At 33.2% G+C, this 18,156-nt stretch overlaps 1 protein-coding gene and 1 long non-coding RNA gene across 3 annotated transcripts in view; both read right to left on the bottom strand.

Moving 5' to 3' along the window:
- The window catches only part of LOC126740951 (transcription factor AP-4), a 67,297-nt gene that overhangs the window by 10,785 nt on the left and 38,356 nt on the right, over window positions 1-18,156 (bottom strand). Inside the window, exons 3-7 of one of the 2 annotated variants that reach the window (XM_050447151.1) lie at window positions 5,567-5,756; window positions 5,236-5,417; window positions 3,398-3,631; window positions 3,208-3,337; window positions 2,863-3,044 (exon numbers count right to left, since the gene is read on the bottom strand). In XM_050447151.1, coding sequence (XP_050303108.1) covers window positions 2,863-3,044; window positions 3,208-3,337; window positions 3,398-3,631; window positions 5,236-5,417; window positions 5,567-5,756 — 918 coding nt within the window. Of the gene's footprint in view, window positions 1-2,862; window positions 3,045-3,207; window positions 3,338-3,397; window positions 3,632-5,199; window positions 5,418-5,566; window positions 5,757-18,156 lie in introns of both variants that reach the window. The other variant, XM_050447150.1, reaches the window with a different exon arrangement.
- On the bottom strand, window positions 9,347-10,145 carry LOC126740953 (uncharacterized). Its single transcript, XR_007662072.1, has 2 exons — window positions 9,878-10,145; window positions 9,347-9,823 (listed from the first exon to the last, which is right to left on the bottom strand). It is a non-coding gene; the product is annotated as an uncharacterized LOC126740953 (long non-coding RNA).

Here is an 18,156-nt window from a genome sequence, read left to right as displayed (position 1 = left end):
GCAGGCTTAGAAAGTGGCTTCGTTCCAAATTGTCTGCTATTTCCGCTAAAAATATAGTATAGAGTCTTTCCTAGATTACCACCAACACACTATCTCACCACTTTTTGAAAATTGGTTTGAATATCGACTTCTTAAATATATTTCAAAAAATAGTATTACTGTTATGGATAATACTAGGTACCATAGTAATTAAGTAGTTACCTTGTTCCAATACTACTAAAGCAGAAATTGAAAATTTTATGGTAGACATTAACATATATTTTGAAGAGACGTACAAAAAACGAAGAACACTTTAAGAAGTACTAACAGTTTTTAAAAGAAAAAAGAATATGTGTGATAAACTCGCAATCGACAATGGGCATACAGTGGTTGCATCTACCTCCGTATTATTGTGTTTTTTATCCCATTGAACTCATATGGCATCAAGTAAAATCGAATATTCAAAGAAATAATACTTCCCCAAAATTAAATGCATCTGTAGCAGAATTATACCTTATTATATATTCGGCCCTTAATAATAAGTTTGGACAATGATAGTGACAGTGAAATGGAATTAAATTTAGAGTAAGGTAGAATAAGTTATTAAACAGTATTGAAATATAATAAGAAATAGTTGTATTTTGTATTCGATATTATGCTACAATTTTATTAATAATTTTATTTACTCTTATACCGGGTGACACAGGAAACTTAATAACTTTTTTACTTTTCAAGATAAACAAATGAAATTTGGTATATCGATAGAATAGTGTCGTAAGAGCATAATACGTCGAAATTCTATTATTATGTCGTAAGAGCAGAATATGTCGAAATTCTATTATTTTTTGGTAATTCCGGTTTAGCAGGAAGTAACACTAACTTTTTTACTTTAAATGGGAGAATTGGTATATTATTACGTATTTTGATAGAAAATAATATTCTGAGAATATTGATGCCGCATTTGCCACTTTTTTGCTTTATGCTCATAGAAAAAAATTATTTTTTTCAATTTTAAAAAAAAGTGTCATAAAGGCATTGAAAATTTTAATTTTTAATCAAGTAATCACGGAAAAATAATAACTTACCTTGTGTTTTATTACTTAAATCAGTTTTTCAGAAATACAGTCAGCAAACGTTTCAGATATTGATAAACATTAACATTTTTTCAAAAACTACGGCAAATTTATTTGAATAACAAATAATAATTAAACTTAACAAGATGTCATGTATTATTATGTCAATTGAACAATGACTCAAGGCGTGAAAACGCAGCCTTCTAGTCAAGAAATCAAAGCCTTCTATGCTATTTCTATTAATTAAACCCGTTTATTTATAAATATGACTTAATTTTTTTCTTCTTCTGACTTGTTTATTAATTGATTTAAAAAATAATCATATCAAATTATTCTATTAATGTGCTATTTAAAAAAATAAAGTAAATGCCAAAATTAATGGTTTGGACGTTTTAAATAGACGTGTAAAAGATTTAAATTATAAAATGTAACGAAAACTATTTTTCCGTGATTACTTGATGAAAAATTGAAACTTTCAACGCATTCATGGCACCCTATTTTAAAATTTAAAAAAATGAAGTATAAAACAAGAAATAGCAAATACAGTATCATTATTCCCAGAATATTTTTAAAGATTTTATTTTGGTAAACTAATAAACTATATAAAGAAAACCAAAGATTTTATTTGCATAAACAGAATACTCTAGGGACAAAAGTATAGAAACCAATTTTTTTTACTAAATATTTCAACATAATACACAACAAGTAGAAGAGTATCCCTTATTAGCAATAACCTCACGACATTGGTTTGGCATGGATTCCCAAACTTTCATAAAGGTTTATTCTCCAATAAAATTCCAGGATTCTTTCATTCTGACGTTGTCTTATACGCCTATCTTCCCAGAAATTTTCAGTAGGCTTAAGATCAGGACAGAATTACCTTGTAAATTATCTTCAGCAAATGATAGCATTAAATTTTTTAGAATATCTAAATATACAAATCAATCCATAATACCCTAAATAGCATGTAATGGTCCTACACCGTACCCATAAAAGCAACCCCATATCATGCAGGATCCGCCACCATGCTTAACAATAAGCTTTGTATACTTTGGATCAAATATTTTGCCTTCTGCGTGATGTACCCACGATATTCCATCACACCCAAATAAATTAAAGAGACGGGTCTTCTGGTTCTTCCTGCTGATTAGCAGTTTTTTAGCAGCTATTCTACTAGATAATTCTGCTTCCCTTAGAGGTTTTTGTTTGGTCTTAAAACAAACATTCACGCCAGGTAATTAACTTAAAATTCTATTTGCCGATTTGTGGGGATCAGACTAGATAATTTTTTTATCATTTCAATTTTTTAAGTTTTTTTTTCTGTGGCGGCCAACTAAGCGTTTTCTTTATGTCCACTTTTACAGCACTCTTGTGTGCGTCTACTATTTTTGTACGAGGATCTTCCGACAAATATTTTCCGGAGGGCATATTCACTAAAAAATGATTCACAGATCTCACGTAGGGCGACATAAATAATAAATTTGGTTAATTCTTATGTGAGTTTCTTTATTTATGTCTAACCTAAAATATATGGATTCCTACTATAAATAAACAACAGATAATAGGAAAATGGAATGTGATGGAAAAAAGACCGTTGTTAAGACCGACAATATTTTTGGGAAATAGTAATATAGGGAATTTTAAAAAGTTTCTCTACTTTTGTTTGATAGTGCATCTGCAGTTGCTATAAGTAAATGCAATTATTGTTATTATTGAAATGCTCAATAATTGATCAGAAACATATGCATACCAGAGTATGCAAATATTATACTGTTTTACTGTTGTTCATAAGAATGTCAACAATTCTTACCTGTTTGACGACAATGACCCCCGGTCGCGACTGCTGGTGTTGCTGCACCGTTGCCGCGCTGTACTCGATGAAGCTATCAGTGCGCGTCGTTAACGCAAGAGGAATTTCTTGGGGGTCGGGGGGAGACGTCGTCACAGTGACCGACGCACCAACGGTAGAATCATCACCGAACATATGATCACCTATACAGTAGAATTATTTATTTATTATAAAGTCAAATCACCAATAGTAAGTATACTGTGTCCTATTTTGGTTGTAATTGCAGGCTGATCACTACTATGACGGGACCAAAACAGGACACCGGAAGAATTATTTCAATAATTATTAAAATAAAAAAATACATACCTTCAAGATGCCGAATGGCTTCTACAATGGTTTCCAAGTTCTGTCTCGACGTATTGCTGACAGAATAGATGTTCGCAGCATTCACATCTTCGTGACCGTTGTTTGGAGAAGGTAATCGTTCAACTTCAACCTAAAATACATTAGTTAAATAAATATTTACATATTTACTTTTAAGTTTGAATAAACTTACCTTTGGTTCAGCTTTTATGGCTGCTTTTAAAACACTGGGTAGTCTTTCTTCTTCTGTAACTGGAGTAACCAAAATCGGTTCTGGGGTAGAACACCTTGATGGTGGCGCGGAACACACCACCGTTTGGGTGTGGCTAACTGGTAAACTATCCGACGCTACTAACTGCAAAGTGGAGATCTCCTCGGTTTCGTCGGCAAGAAATTGGATTTGGGTTTGGGCTTGAACTTGAACAGTCTGGAAGAAAATAAGCATTGCAAATAACTCCATTATTCTCTAAGTGTTCTGACTTTAAGTGAAGTAGTAAAGTTGGTAGTGCATATTTATTTATTTTATAAATTGCACGTGCTGACTTTTACTAGATTATCAAGCTTAGAAAAATCAAGGAAACATGTTACAATGTACCTAGAAAAAGGTTATTATTCAATTCCAACTAAACTAAATCTTAGACCGGTGGCAAGCTGCATTACCTCTCTATCATATACCGTTTCACAATACCTGGATACAATCTTACAATCTTGTGAGTATAATTTAAATATAATTCCTGTGTATAATTTAAAAAATGTCTGTGTTTGAGTTTACCGAGGAGTTCGTTAGGTAAATGTTTTACGTCCTGAATACGTCTTAGCGTCCTTTGATGTGGTCTCTCTATTTACAAACATTCCTAAAGAGCGGGTAACAAATAATCGATGAAAGATCCTCGCTCTACTTAGATTTAGGGAAGTTTGGTTTTGAAACTAGTTATTTTAAATTTAATAAATAACTCTACCAAGAATCGGAATGATGGAACTGCTATAGGTAACCCAGCATTTTTACGAGTCTATGTTGATTATATAATATTACTATATCAAGGGATAATCTGGGCCTTCGTATTAATTTTAATTCGTGATGTCCAATAAATTTTGTGAATATTTTAACAGTAAATGTAATATAAAATAATGTTTTCGGAGTTGTAAAAAATGTTGCCATGATTTCAAGCAGAACGTTATATTTGGAGGTATATTGTGTTTTTAATATTTATTTAATATTTATTATAAATAATTGAACACAAATCTTTCTACAGCTATTAGTTAATTTTAAGTGCATTATACTATATCTTCCTCCAATTGTTTTTAGCATCAAGAAGATCTAATAAAAAGTCGAAACGTAGTTTCACTACCAACTTTACTATTGTAAGTACCTTTATAGCATTGTGCGTGTATTTTAATATGATATAAATAAGTCGTTCTGAAATATTGATAGGATTTCGATTTTGTGTTATTTATTGGAATTTTCATTTCTGTCTACCTCTTTATTCTTTTTATTTGCATTATCGTTACTCGGCATAGCTTGTCTATTTTAAATAAAAGTTCCATTGACTTGGTTGTAAATTGTTCCTAAAAATATAAGCTTTTGTCAATATTGTGACTAATTACTTGATCGAGCAGAGAATTTTATTTTTAACTCTTTAGAACAAATTTTTAGCATTGCACAACATTGGGTATTTTAGATTCTTAATGCTGGCTGCATTTAGATTTCTTAATGGCATATTTTCATAATGATAATGACATAATGTATATTATAATTTTGCTTAATTGTTTTTTAATATATTGCCTTTAATATATATTTATACAGAAATCTTTCAAAACAATATATAATTTTGTCTTCTCAACCTAATTCACTATATATACTTATCAAATTATTATATAATATCATTTTGTTTCTATTATGTTTTATAATGCAGCTATGATTAACGTGATAATTAATTTTAATATAAAAAAATTTAACTAAGATTAACACATATAAGACTTTCGTAGACCGTTTACCTTTTTCGGCTTTTTGTGCACATTCTGCAGACTTACTTGCTGCTGCTGGTGCTGATAAAGCTGCTGCTCGAGCTGCCTCACTTGGTCTTCCAGCAACAATCGCAGGTTTCGCTCACGGTCAAGAGCCATCTTCAGTTCGCTAGAAGATTCGCTCGGCGCAGTTTTATTCACTTGAACCGTTATCAATTTTACAGGTTCTGGAGACATTGAGCCTAATCCTAAAAATTAAAAAAAAAACAATTAAAATAATGTTATTGAGTATAATATTATACAAAGTGTGGAATAAGCAAAATTCCATACGAAAAGAGTTAGGTTTGTTGCTCTAAAGTTTACACATTTATTAATAGATTTTTATTCAAGTCTGTACCTTCATCGGCAGATTCCGCTTTAATAGCTGGCAAAATTATTTCACTGGTCTTTAATCTCTTTTTGGGTGGTAGTTCACCGCCCTCGTGCTGGCCTACTAATCGTTTTAACTGACAGTTCTGGGACAGTAGCCTGGTTTTCTCTTGTTCCAAAGAGTAGATGTATTCGGCGGTTTGTTGGAGTATTGCGGCCTGGAAAATAATATATAATGTGTTAGAAAGCTTTTAAAATAAAGGTAAAATAAATACAGTGTAATAATAAAACTCGTTTTGGATTTAATTCCAGGTCTTTTATTCTCCTCAGGATCTTTTATTCTTATATCCCTTTGCGGGATTCTTTTAATCCCGCAAACAAAAATGAGCTACCTGCATTTGTTGAGATACAGGGTGAAAAGAAATTTTAACTTTTATGGGTCGTCATATTTTAGCCATGCAATTACAACCAAAATGGGATTCAGTCTACAGATAATTTGAGTTCTTATATTCATAAACTCACTCCATACATTTCATAATATGATACAATCATCCTAAAGTGTACTTGTTTATAATAATGTCAACTGCAATGTTCATGCCTATTTATATTTTACGGTAGTCGCGAGTCGATCATCTATAGCAAGCGGAATGTAAGGAATGTCGAATAGTCATGAACCGAATGGAATGCGCGCTGCCGTAACCATAGCCTATCCTATTCCTCTCTCTATAGTTCATCGTGCTCGTAGTTTACGATCCCAGCATCTCGGTAACTACTTTTCAGGTGGTTTTAACTCGAGATATTTGAAAATCAAACAAAAAACATAATTGAGTTTCAGCATTTATGAAGTAAAATAACTAATTAACTTTATTTACTGCCTATTAGACCTATTTACCTAGGTTTGCCCTATTAGAGGTTTGTTTCATTAAGGTACGTTCCTACTAACCACTATTTACATAATTATACACATATTAAAAAGTTTTTTTTACCATTACAAAATGCAATTTTCTAATGGAAATGGAAGTTGAAAGAATTAAAGCGGCTGCAGAGTATGTACTGCTATCTTTTGCACTTCCCAAAAATAAGACTACATAATTGGAGAAAACATGAGTAAAATCATATCATATTTTGATCAAAATCTATAAATTTTAGTATTGTTGTATAGGGTTCCATGACTTGCATCACCAGTACATAAATTTTGTAAAACCATATATGGATAGATAAAAAAAAGTGTAAGGGCTGAGTGATCATTAACCAATTGTTTTCTTTCGATATTGAGTAAGGAATTATTAAAGCATTCATGTGCAACACCCCAATTCCCATGTTTGAGAATTGACAGCGGTCATCAGTATCAAATGCCAAATCAAGCGAAACTAGAGCACAGATGTCATCCAACATCTGACTCTGAAAAAAAAATGTGTATGTTCTGCCTTGCAGTTAGACTCTACAATGTATTTCTGTCATTATTACACTTTATTAACGACTTTTTATCTCTTTTTTTATTGATTAGTGATTATTTTCTTTTTCATGTTTTGTTTCAGAATATTAAATTATATGTTTCATTTCTGGGCATTGGTTAAGATTTAAATTTGAAACCGCATTTTTTTATTTAATGCTTATATTTGTCCAAAATGGTAATTATTTAGAAATATAAGAGAAATCATACTTCTTTCATTATTATTGTTTTTCAAACTACATTCTTTATATTATTACAATAATAATAATATATTTATACTTAAAAATAGACCAGAAAAAGATTAAACATTTACTATTTGACAATGCTCTAAACTTACTTGAAATTCGTTTTGAACGTTTCTTATAACTTCTGGAGATATTAATCTACACTCATGCCTTATTCTGGTTTTCAAGTCATCAATGTTTGTGGGCTTGCACACATAAACTTTGGATTTCAAATACCACCATAGGAAAAATCTAAAGAAGTTAGATCGGGAGATCTTGGTGGCCATCTAAAAGGCCTTCTTCTGTCAATCCATCCGCCTGGAAATATAGTATCCAGATTCGCACAGGATGTAGAAAATGGGGGGTCCAATCTTGTTGAAACCAGATGTTCCTATTTGGCATATCAGCTTTTATTAGATCAGGAAACAGAGCAGCGAGATTTAGAATATCTTCAAATAAAATTGGGCCTATAACTTGCTGGCCTACAATTCCTGCCCAAACATTAAGTTTTTCTGGGTGTTGAGTGTGGCCTTGCCTCATCTAACATGGATTTTCTTGGGCACAATAATGGCAATTTTGTCGATTCATCCGAAAAGAGAATATTTTCTGTTTTAACAGTATTATTATTCTGCAGTAGTTCCATCAATTGTTAGCAAAATTTGATTTTTCTATTTGCATCTTCTACATTGAGTTCCTGGAGAATTCTTAGTTTAAAAGGTATCCAATTTCTATGCTTTCAGAACCCTTACTACTAAAGACTGACTCATTTCTCATTTGTTATTATCTTGAACGGATAATAACAAATAGTTGTTCTTCTAACGTGGCGATTTTCCAGAAACTGATCCTTTTGGGGTTTTGTTCGATCTTCGTATCTAATCATCATTAAGATTTCAATCTTGTGCTTTTTAGTTATATAGGACATTGCGTTTCAATTTTTAAAAAAGTACTTAAATCTGATTACTTGACTTATAATGCTCAATTAAAAAATAAGACTACACTCAGGACAGTCTTTTAACAATGTTGAAATTTACTACTTTTACTGTTTGAACGAATATGGAATGTCAAATTTTTTCCAAATTTATGAAATCCCTTATGAAAAAAAAAATTTTTACAAAAAAGATTATGTAAAAAAAATTATGTAGTTCTAAAATCTATTCACAAGAATGTATTTGTACAAGAAGTTTGAAATTTTTTAGTAAAAAATAATAAATTAATCTCGGAAAGAAACTATAAATCACAAAAAATTGAAATTTTCCAGTTTTGTATAAGGTTTGCCATTATGCTCTTTGAAATAAGCAACAAAAGCTATTAGAAAAAATCGTCGATAATATTATAATATGTATTTCAATTTTGTGAAAAACTGAATATTAGAATATTAATTTCTATACACAAACCCTTAAAAATGTTCAAAACGATTTTCAAGTACCTTTCGCATCACCACTAAGCACTACATTTTAAACATTTGTTAAACTTTTTGAGTAAAACAGATTTTATAATTATATTTTTTTATCTGATGAAAAATAGGCTTTATCGCTCCATATTACAAATCGGCCAAAGTTACGTGTCTGGGCGATATACCGATTACAATTCTTTGATTCTCTTTTTGATAATTTTGTGATCTTGATGAAAATTGATATTTTTTTAACTATCTGTCATCCTGTCGTGGCCTTCTTAAAAAAAAGCGGCATTGTTTCCATAGAATTAGAATAATAGGTATAATTTTATGAAAATTGTCTCTTATTTAGTGATTTTTAAAAATAAGTCCATAGTGATATAAAGGAAGTCCCAAGATCCAAAATTTTCAAAATCGCCTTGTAGATTAAAAACTGTGGCAGCTGTCAAGATTTTGACAATGACATATTCGTAATGCGAAAACCGCGAGGCTGTACCTCATCTAGCAACCAAGACAATTTACAAAAGTGTCAAACTTTGGCCACTCTTTACATAAAAAGTCAAGGCCTTTTACGTAGGGTGCGTACAAATGAGCCAAACAAAACCAACCAACTGGTGATCTTGTAACTCTACATCTTAATTTGCTTGTCCTGCAAGTTGACAACCCTTGCAAGGATCGATACCGGATATTGGAATCTCAAATACAAGATCTGTCCAGGTTTAAATAATATACAAAATATCTCGTTTAACTTATATTAGATAAATACTATATACCAATGCATCTAACTGGTATAGCACAATTTTGCAGTCTTAGAAATCCATCTGCAGATAATATTTTCTCCAAGGGATTTCTTGTTCCGTCTTCTGTCTGTGTCCATCCAGTCCTGTGTCAGGTATAGATCTCTTCCAGGTTTTTCCATGTTGCGAGATTTCTCGCTACTCGTATCAATCGCCCTCCTGACACCGTTCTTACATCACCTATCCCTCTATTTCTTGTTGTCTCCAGAGCGCCGTTCTCTGGGTCCAAGATTGGTGGAAATAAAACGGAGACAACCTGATCTTTTTGGGATCAAGTGCTGACAATCAATTTTGCATAGGAGGGTGAGGATGAAACAAATGATAACAACTTGTAATGTCTTCACTTGTAAAAAATGTGTCACTTTTCTCAATGAAGATTCCTCTCCTCCTTCTCTCTCTCTTCCTAAACCTTACCAATCTACAATATTATTGTTACATAATGCGAATCAAATGTTCTACTACTACGACCTACAACGCAAAAAAAGACCCAAAGCAACCAGACCGCCAGGAGAGAGTCACGAGGTCACGATCTTCGGCGAGTCCGCAGTCGCCGCAGCCCTGTTAGTAAAAAATCGGTCTAAATATAGCGTGTAGTAACCTAGGCAACCGAACCCTTGATCGGTGCTGCTACCCCACGCCGTCTACGGTGGAATCCGGAACTAAGAGGCGCCGTTTTGATGATTGACGCCAACTTCGTTCGTGCCGCGCATTCGCTTTCAAGGAAAAATTAAAGGCGGCCATGCAAGTAGTGGGGAGGGGAACGGGGAGAGATTGTAGCATGTCCGTTCCGTTTCGAGACTACACGACTGGCTGCGGCGTTGCCGGTTTGTGTACGAAATTCAGTAGAATCGCGGAAATTTAAAATACGAGGGAACTAATAAAGTATATCGTGTGACTATCTCAGGCTTTTGAGACAACGTCAAAATAACACCTGAAGAACGTGTGAAAAATACCACACTTTATTGATGGCAAACGGTTTTTTTATTAAGTAAAAAAGTGAATTCTCAGGTAATAAGGACGAATAACACTTCAGTTTATATAAGGACTTATGTAAGCAAATACAACCAGTAAACTTAAAATGTTTATAATTTCTTTTTATAATATCTACTACTCAACTTGACTGACCTTGGCCTCTCCAGTGAAACGGCGTCGTTCGGCGCCAGCATGACGGTTTTTTCGCCAAATCAGCTGTTATATTTGTAATGGTTGTTATGTGGGATATAAATAACCGAATTCGTGAAAAGCATTGCCGTGCACCGTTTCGATTCTATTCGGAACACTAGCCGGGACAAAAATATAGAATTACCAAACTTGGCTGGTATTCAATGAGTAGAATTACAACATTTATTTTGGAGCCTGAATAAACGCAAATATTTTGATGCCATATAAGTTCAAAACAATAATTTAATCATTATTAAGATCAGATTGAGGATCGCATCATTAAATTTATCTGATAATCATCAATCCTTTAAGTTTCACACTAAATATTATGAGTAGGATAGCTGCATCTCCAACCTTTATTTGAACAAAGGCAAACGTTAACCCCGGAGAAGCTTATTAACGAAGATTCACCCTTTTTAAAGGGATATTTCTAGACGAGACTCTTGGACCTCCAATATTTAAATGTTCAGCTAAAATAGGTTTTTCCGCAGGCATATTTTGTTCAATGTCTTGCTCACAACAAGTATTTCTATTATATCTTCCATTTCTTTCTATTAAAAAACTTAGCCTAAAACAAAATGACTAAACTTGGTAGGTATATTCAATAAGCCGATTTTTTACAGCTTCAGCTTAAAACGCTCTACATCTTATTTTACTAATTACATATTAACAAAGATCCACTCTTCAGCAATATTTCCATGTTAAAGTTAGTTAAGCCCTTATTAGACACATATTTTACATATAGTCGATTGCTGTATTGAACAACATTATTTCCCTTAATTCTTGGAAAACAGCAGTTGGCAAACCATTAGCGAAAATTATCCTCTAACTTTATCAGACCTTCGAATTATAAGCATCTTGCCTGCACTTTCGAAGGTACTCAAAAGAATCTTATACAATCAGATGTACAGTAGTTTTGCGACTGATTATCATATAATTCCTGACAACCAGTGTGGCTTTCTCAAAAACTCTACTGCCCTAGCATTGGTGACAGACAGCATTATCGAGTGGAACGATAAGACTGTCTGTAAGGTCGATACTTTGAACCATACACTACTATACTCCAAACTTCACTATTATGGGTTTATGGATGGCTCAGTAAATATTATCTTCTCGTTTCTCAATTCCAAAAAGTTTCGTATAATGCACTTTGCTCTGAAACTGTAAATATTCGATCTGATGTCCCCCTAAGGATCAATTTTATCCCCTCTGCTTTTGATATTAGACACTGTTGATATTCTTCTATCTAATCGTTATTGCGCAGTCACTGCTTTCGCTGACGACACACAGCTAGTATAGAAAAAATCGACACTTTCATGTATCGTCAATAATAAAAACGGAAACATTGTTAAAAATAACGTTGAAATTATGTTGGATGGCTCTAATTCGCCTATGTCAATTTAGCCAAAAATCTTGGATTAATTTTAGATTAAAACCTTCGTTTCAGCGACCACATTAAGCACTTAAATGAATATTCAATCAACGATAATCACTTAATTTCAGATTGAGAAAAATGCTGTGAGATGCCTCGTCCTAAGTTATTATTCTGACAGTGATTTTATATACATGCCTTGTCGTTGATTAGTAGAAAAAAAAAGACTGAAAAATTCATTTATCCTAAAAATTAATTTACCTAGGGGTACATAATAGAGGTACTTATTAAATGCTATCGAGTTATATAACCATATACCTAATGAGTTTAAACTTTTAAATGGAAGTAAATTGAAATATAAATTTAATGAATACCTTAAAAAACAAGTATAGGTTGGCATCACATCATGGATTTATGGTTCTTTAACTTTAGATTTCAATTTTAATTGGATCAACTAACTTGTCTTAAATTGTGTAACTACACCACGTACCCTAAAAATAAATTACATATTCTGTTAATTTGTCCCGGCAAGATTTTATAACATAAAATTGAATTTTAATTTCATTATTATTGTTTTAGCTTTAAACAAATTTTATAGGTCATTTCTTTTATTAAGTTAGAGTAGCCGAGTACACATCCTCAAACGTTCAAAAGTTTCTTGAGTTTAAATACCTAAAATGTTTATTCCCACCAATATCAAATTGAAGAGATTTATCTACAGGCAAGGTCAATCTTAGTCAATATTAAAGAACTTCTTAATATCTTGAAGACTAATTCTTGAAGAGGAAATTCCAACTTCTCAATCACTCTCATCTGTAAATGCTGGCTTAGTGTCTAAATGCTTTATCAAAAAAACCTTCCTTATAGCCTGTGATTTAATCCCATACATTGCCTCACTTTCAGTAAATGAATTTTCATAACTAATAGACTGGATTTGCAGTTTCTATGTGAATAAGCAGATCATTAAATACAAGCTTCTATAATTATCCTTGAAACTCTTTATTGTGTTGTCATCTGCTTATTGGGATAAGAGCCAGCAAGAAACAATCAAATGTTTGTTTCTCAAAAACCACTCTTTGATATTAGTTCTATTATTTGCCACGTCTCAGCTCATGCTATAACCAAAAGATTTTCTCTATGTTCTTTTTAATTGGCCAAAATTTAATATCATTAGGAGAGTTTTTCACCAACGAATTTATCTTTTTTAAAGTTAAAAAGAAATTTACTACTCTTCTTCGTCATTCCATTTAGGAGGTGTTCATCAATGCAATTTTGATTTTGGAAACTACTGTCTTAAATAGTTTCTCAAGTCTCGAGGACAAGATATTCTTCTCCTTTAAACAGACATTCTTCATACAATTTCCTTGAATCGTGATTTTAGCTTCTAATACCTTGAATGTGGCCAAGATATTGCAATTTTCTCTTTTCCGCCTTACAGAATACAAAATATTTTAGCATTAAAATTGTTCCTGTTTCGCGAAAAGCAACTTCTTTATTTTCAAAATTTATTTCTGACTAAGTCTATGAAACAGTTGACAGAGACCGCTAGAGTCTTCAGCCTTGCGCCTTCTGCATACAGATTGTCAGTATCCAGACAACTAGTTGTGTTGACTCTATTAAATATATACTGAAGGTCTTGCATGTTTTCGGTGAGAAGTACTGTATCTTCTGCATAAAGTAAATTCTTCAATAGGATGCCGTGGAAAATGAGTTATTCCAGGATTTTCGCAAAGATCGTCTAAATCTCTCGAGTTCTATTTGATGCGCCCTTTTATTCACTCTACAACAATTATGTAATAACGCCAACCTCCTTGAAGTTTTCTGCCCTTATTAGTGTTCCTATAATTATTCAAAGTCCACTTGCAGGAACAGATGCGGTCAGATTCAGAGCCTGTATGTCGCATAGCGGCCAACATTAAAGAAAGTACCTTGTGTGATATTTAATATTTTAATAACTTTGTCGTTCTGCGATTTTTGAACAACAGCATAATATTTATGAGCATCACCTTTTTAAAACAGCAAAATGTAAACAGGGCGTCATCAACGTAATCCCGGCAATAAAAAGACCAAATTAGGCGTTTTGCATAATACAAGGTAAAAGGGGTCTTAATTTGATAACTTCCCGTTTGGGAATATTCTCACAGTAGGTACAGCATTGAGAGATCTCTCTGACAAAAAAGACAGGAAACCTTTTATAAAACATAATAATAGGGCTTAAACACTATTTTATTCCTCGAAAAAAATGTACAAAGAGATTCTTATACATGGATGATAATGAGGTAATCTTTCAACGTTTTTTTTTCTCTCCTAGGTATTTTGATTTAAAGACTATGGCTGTATCTTGTTGGGTCATTTTTTTATTGCTTAAAAATAAATTACTATACTATTGCAATATGGTTATTAACCTTGCAATTGCTTGTACTGCACGAACTTTTCCAAAGTATGAAGGTCATTTGTAGGTAATATTTTCACAGATGTTCTTACCCTTAAAAGAATAAAAGCTAAGTACAGGTGAAACTAGAAATGTCCTTTATACCTGCCCAATAAGAAAGGCAAAATGGCACAAAGGAAGAGGCAAGAAAAAGGAGAAACATCTGCACATCGACAGCAGCTGTTCCGACCGTCCGTCGTAGGTACCTACGGAAATAATACGACGTAGCAAGACAAGCTGTTTGCTTTCGGCAGAAAGAAATTTCTTACCAGATTAAGTTCGGAATATATATTTTTTTAGGGTAACAAATTTGTGTACATTGGGAAAATGAAAATAGGTTAAGAAACAAAAGTTAAACAGTGCCGAAGCTTGCTTCCACTGAAAGGGTGGAAGGGTTTAAACGCAATATGGTGAAATGAACTTAATGCCAAAAGATCAATTCAGATTCATAGTATCTGACGTTGTAGGGGTTTGTTCTTCTCATTTGATGTCCTAAATTCTGTATGTATAGAAATATTTTAATCGCTTTCTGCTATCAAACAAAGAACTATTAGTCAAAAAAAAGTAAATTATATTTTACATTAATAAATTCTGTTGCGGCGCTCGTTTAGGATTTCAATGGCTAGTATAATATCTATATCGAGTAGTGTGATATCCGGCGTAACCAGCCTCTCTATACGTCATTCTTATTATAGCCTATTAAAATGCCTTTAGTTGGCGAACACCCACGAGGTTTAACCTCGCAGTCGCGGTATTTATAATTTCTCGCGATACCGCCGACTGAACGACCAATGAACTATCTCTGGTGGTATTTAACCATTGAACTGTTCACCATATACCTGGAATGTATGAGAATGGGTCCTTTTATAAAGTCTGACGATGTCTTTCGAGGAACTTGGGGTTTTTGGCTTGCAATCTTATATTATCATTGGGTCTACTCCTGACTTAATCGTTTCGAATGATTCAAAGAAAAGATATCAGTGTTTATTCATGGTGGAACCCGAAATTATTTTATATCTTTATATCAGGTAAATTATTCAGTTTTGTAACAAAATGCACGTGTTATCATGGACTCAACACATCACAATATCTCGCCTATGGGAACTGAAATCTTTGGAATTAATTCGAAATTACGATCCAATAATTAAATTTGGCAATAATTAAAGGAGTTTACTCAAGATAAATACTAGAAGTAGAAAAAGAGAGTTTTGCCAATTTGTCCAATGAATCCACATTTATCAATTAGACAACAGCAGCAAGTATTTGAAAACGTATGTGTTAAACTTAAGTAAAATCTAAGACTTAGACCTCAAAATTCATATAAAACTTTAAAGGAAGGCCCAGCAAAATTCATCTCTTCTCTAAGTATACTTGTCATAGAAGTTTTATGAAAAATACCCGGGGTAATTATCGGATATTATTAAGTTTCTTAATTTTTGACTGCATTCAACAATTTAACTGATTTTAGTTTCATATGAAAGCTGAAGAGTTTCCTCGGAAATACAATCTACAAATTTTGACGTTGAGTAACTTTTCAATAAATGGTAAATATAATTTTGCTTCGAAAAACTATACACGTAAACAAAGAAACACGCGTTTAAAGCTCTCATTAAATTCCTACTCGTCAACTAGCTTACAGACTCGCCGGATCAACATAGTGTAATTAACAGATTACAAGCTCCCAAAGTTTCTTGACCTCCTCGTTGAGAGTTTGGAATTTCCGAACGCTCACTAGCAACAACTACGCCTTTGTTGTGTTGTCTGTCTAGAAAAAGTAGGCCGAGTAAACCATAACAGAATAATGAATATAACCACGTTCGTTCATACTGTTGTAAAAATACTACGACTGAACAGCTGTGAAAGAGCCCGGTTGGTACCTTTGCTGATCGTTAAAAATGAAAGGACCGAAAAGAGAAGTAGCGAATCAGGTGATCGCTGTGATACAAAAAAATCTTGCAACACACGATGTTGAAGAGGCGGTCACTAGTTAAAAAAATTTACTGAAATTAGGTTGAATAGTCTGGTTATTGCCTCGATATGTACTAGAGGGCCGAGGAATGGATGAAGAGTGATGAAGAATGTGAGTAAAATCAATCAAGTCAATGCCTTGAACTTTCACGTTGCAATATGCATAAGACACTCTAAGGCACCCTAAGAAGCAAACACTGATGATATACATGACGATTTTCAAACATTAGAAAATACGATTGTTTGGTTTACAACTAATGAGATTTAATGTTAATAGAATTCTTCCTGCAATTGAAGGGAGAGAATGATATTTAGGAATTTTTACTGAAATCAATATTATTATATTGAAGTGAATTTTGTATTAAAGAAATCAGAACCTAGACCAATCAGAAGCAAGTGAGTTTAGTCTCCACCAGAAAAACGACTAGTTCGGTATAACTCTTAAAACGTGGAGTTTCTCAAGAACCCATATATTGTGATATTTATGTTGATGATTTGCTTATTTTTTTATGCCAATCTTCGACACTCATCTTGCAATACGCAGATACATCATTTTGTGTTAGATGTAGACGATACTATCCATGATATTTACTAGACAATCTCAAGAAAGGCAAGACTTGGTTTGCAGCTAATAAATTGTTTTAAAGGAGTCAAGGAAAACTCGGTTAATTTTCCAGCTAAGCGAGAGTCATAGTAGTAATGACGACTTTGGCAATAGTAATTCCCAACTAATAATATCTACTTGAAATAGATACAGGTAGATAGATAGTTACATTTACTTTTGACCAACATTATAATTAAGAAGTTACCAGACAACTCGAATGGCGAGAGAACCCAGAGGCATGGGAGAATCTGAACTTAATCTTCATACCCTTGATAACTCCTTCATCCTAGTAAAACCACGGAAAACCGTTATGGGAAATGACCAACATTTTCTTAGTGCGGTCTGAGCTAAATATCTGCATTTCGTGCCATCGGCAGTAAGTTAAAGACAGAGAAAAAAATTGACCACTGGTGGAGTCCAAATACAGGTGCCAAGCGAGGTAAGGGACAAACTTTAACTACGAGTTCTTTAAGTAAATTCAAGTCGTAAACGTCCTATGCACATGGGTCCGCAAATGCTTCCTTACCTTTTTTTTTAAATTTAATAGTGTTATTGTGCTGAATACTACAACGCCGAAAAATAATATTATTCGTAAAAAAAATTAATACTACTATGAAAATAACTGTTTAAAATAATTGCTCAAAGTGTCCACCTTCACCTTGTAAGTATAGTCTAGCTCTTTTTAATGCTGTGGCTGATAGCTTTCCCAATAACACGATATGGTTATTACTTAGCGATATTATTAATTTGCCCTGGTATGTGATTTATCTGCATACACTAAACTCTTCATATGTCTCCACAAGTAATAATCCAAAGGATTTAAATTCGGTTAGCGTAGAAGAGGCCCTGCCTCCCGGCGTTCAACCCATCGTCCAGGAAAAGTATTACGTAAATATTCAGTCACATTTCTACTACTATGGGGCGGAGCACCGCCATGCTGTAACCACATTTGTTGTCTTTGAATCGGAATATCCTCTAACAACACTCTTCTTCTCTTAGGAACTGAAGGTAAATTGAAGATGTCAAACACATAAGGGCCGACTAACTGATCTACCAAACCACCCCAAACATTAACCGAAAAACGATGCGATGTTGGAAATTCCGTTCGATTATTGCATGAGGATTTTCAAGCTGCCAAGAGTGGGAATTCCTTAATTGTTGACACCGTCTTGGATGAATGGAGCCTCATCGGTGAAAAAAAATGTATTCACCAAA

Source organism: Anthonomus grandis, chromosome 10 (genome assembly GCF_022605725.1).
Source record: "Anthonomus grandis grandis chromosome 10, icAntGran1.3, whole genome shotgun sequence".
Lineage (NCBI taxonomy): Eukaryota > Metazoa > Arthropoda > Insecta > Coleoptera > Curculionidae > Anthonomus > Anthonomus grandis.
Note: the sequence above shows the minus strand (reverse complement) of the source record. Positions and strands in the feature narration are given on the sequence as shown.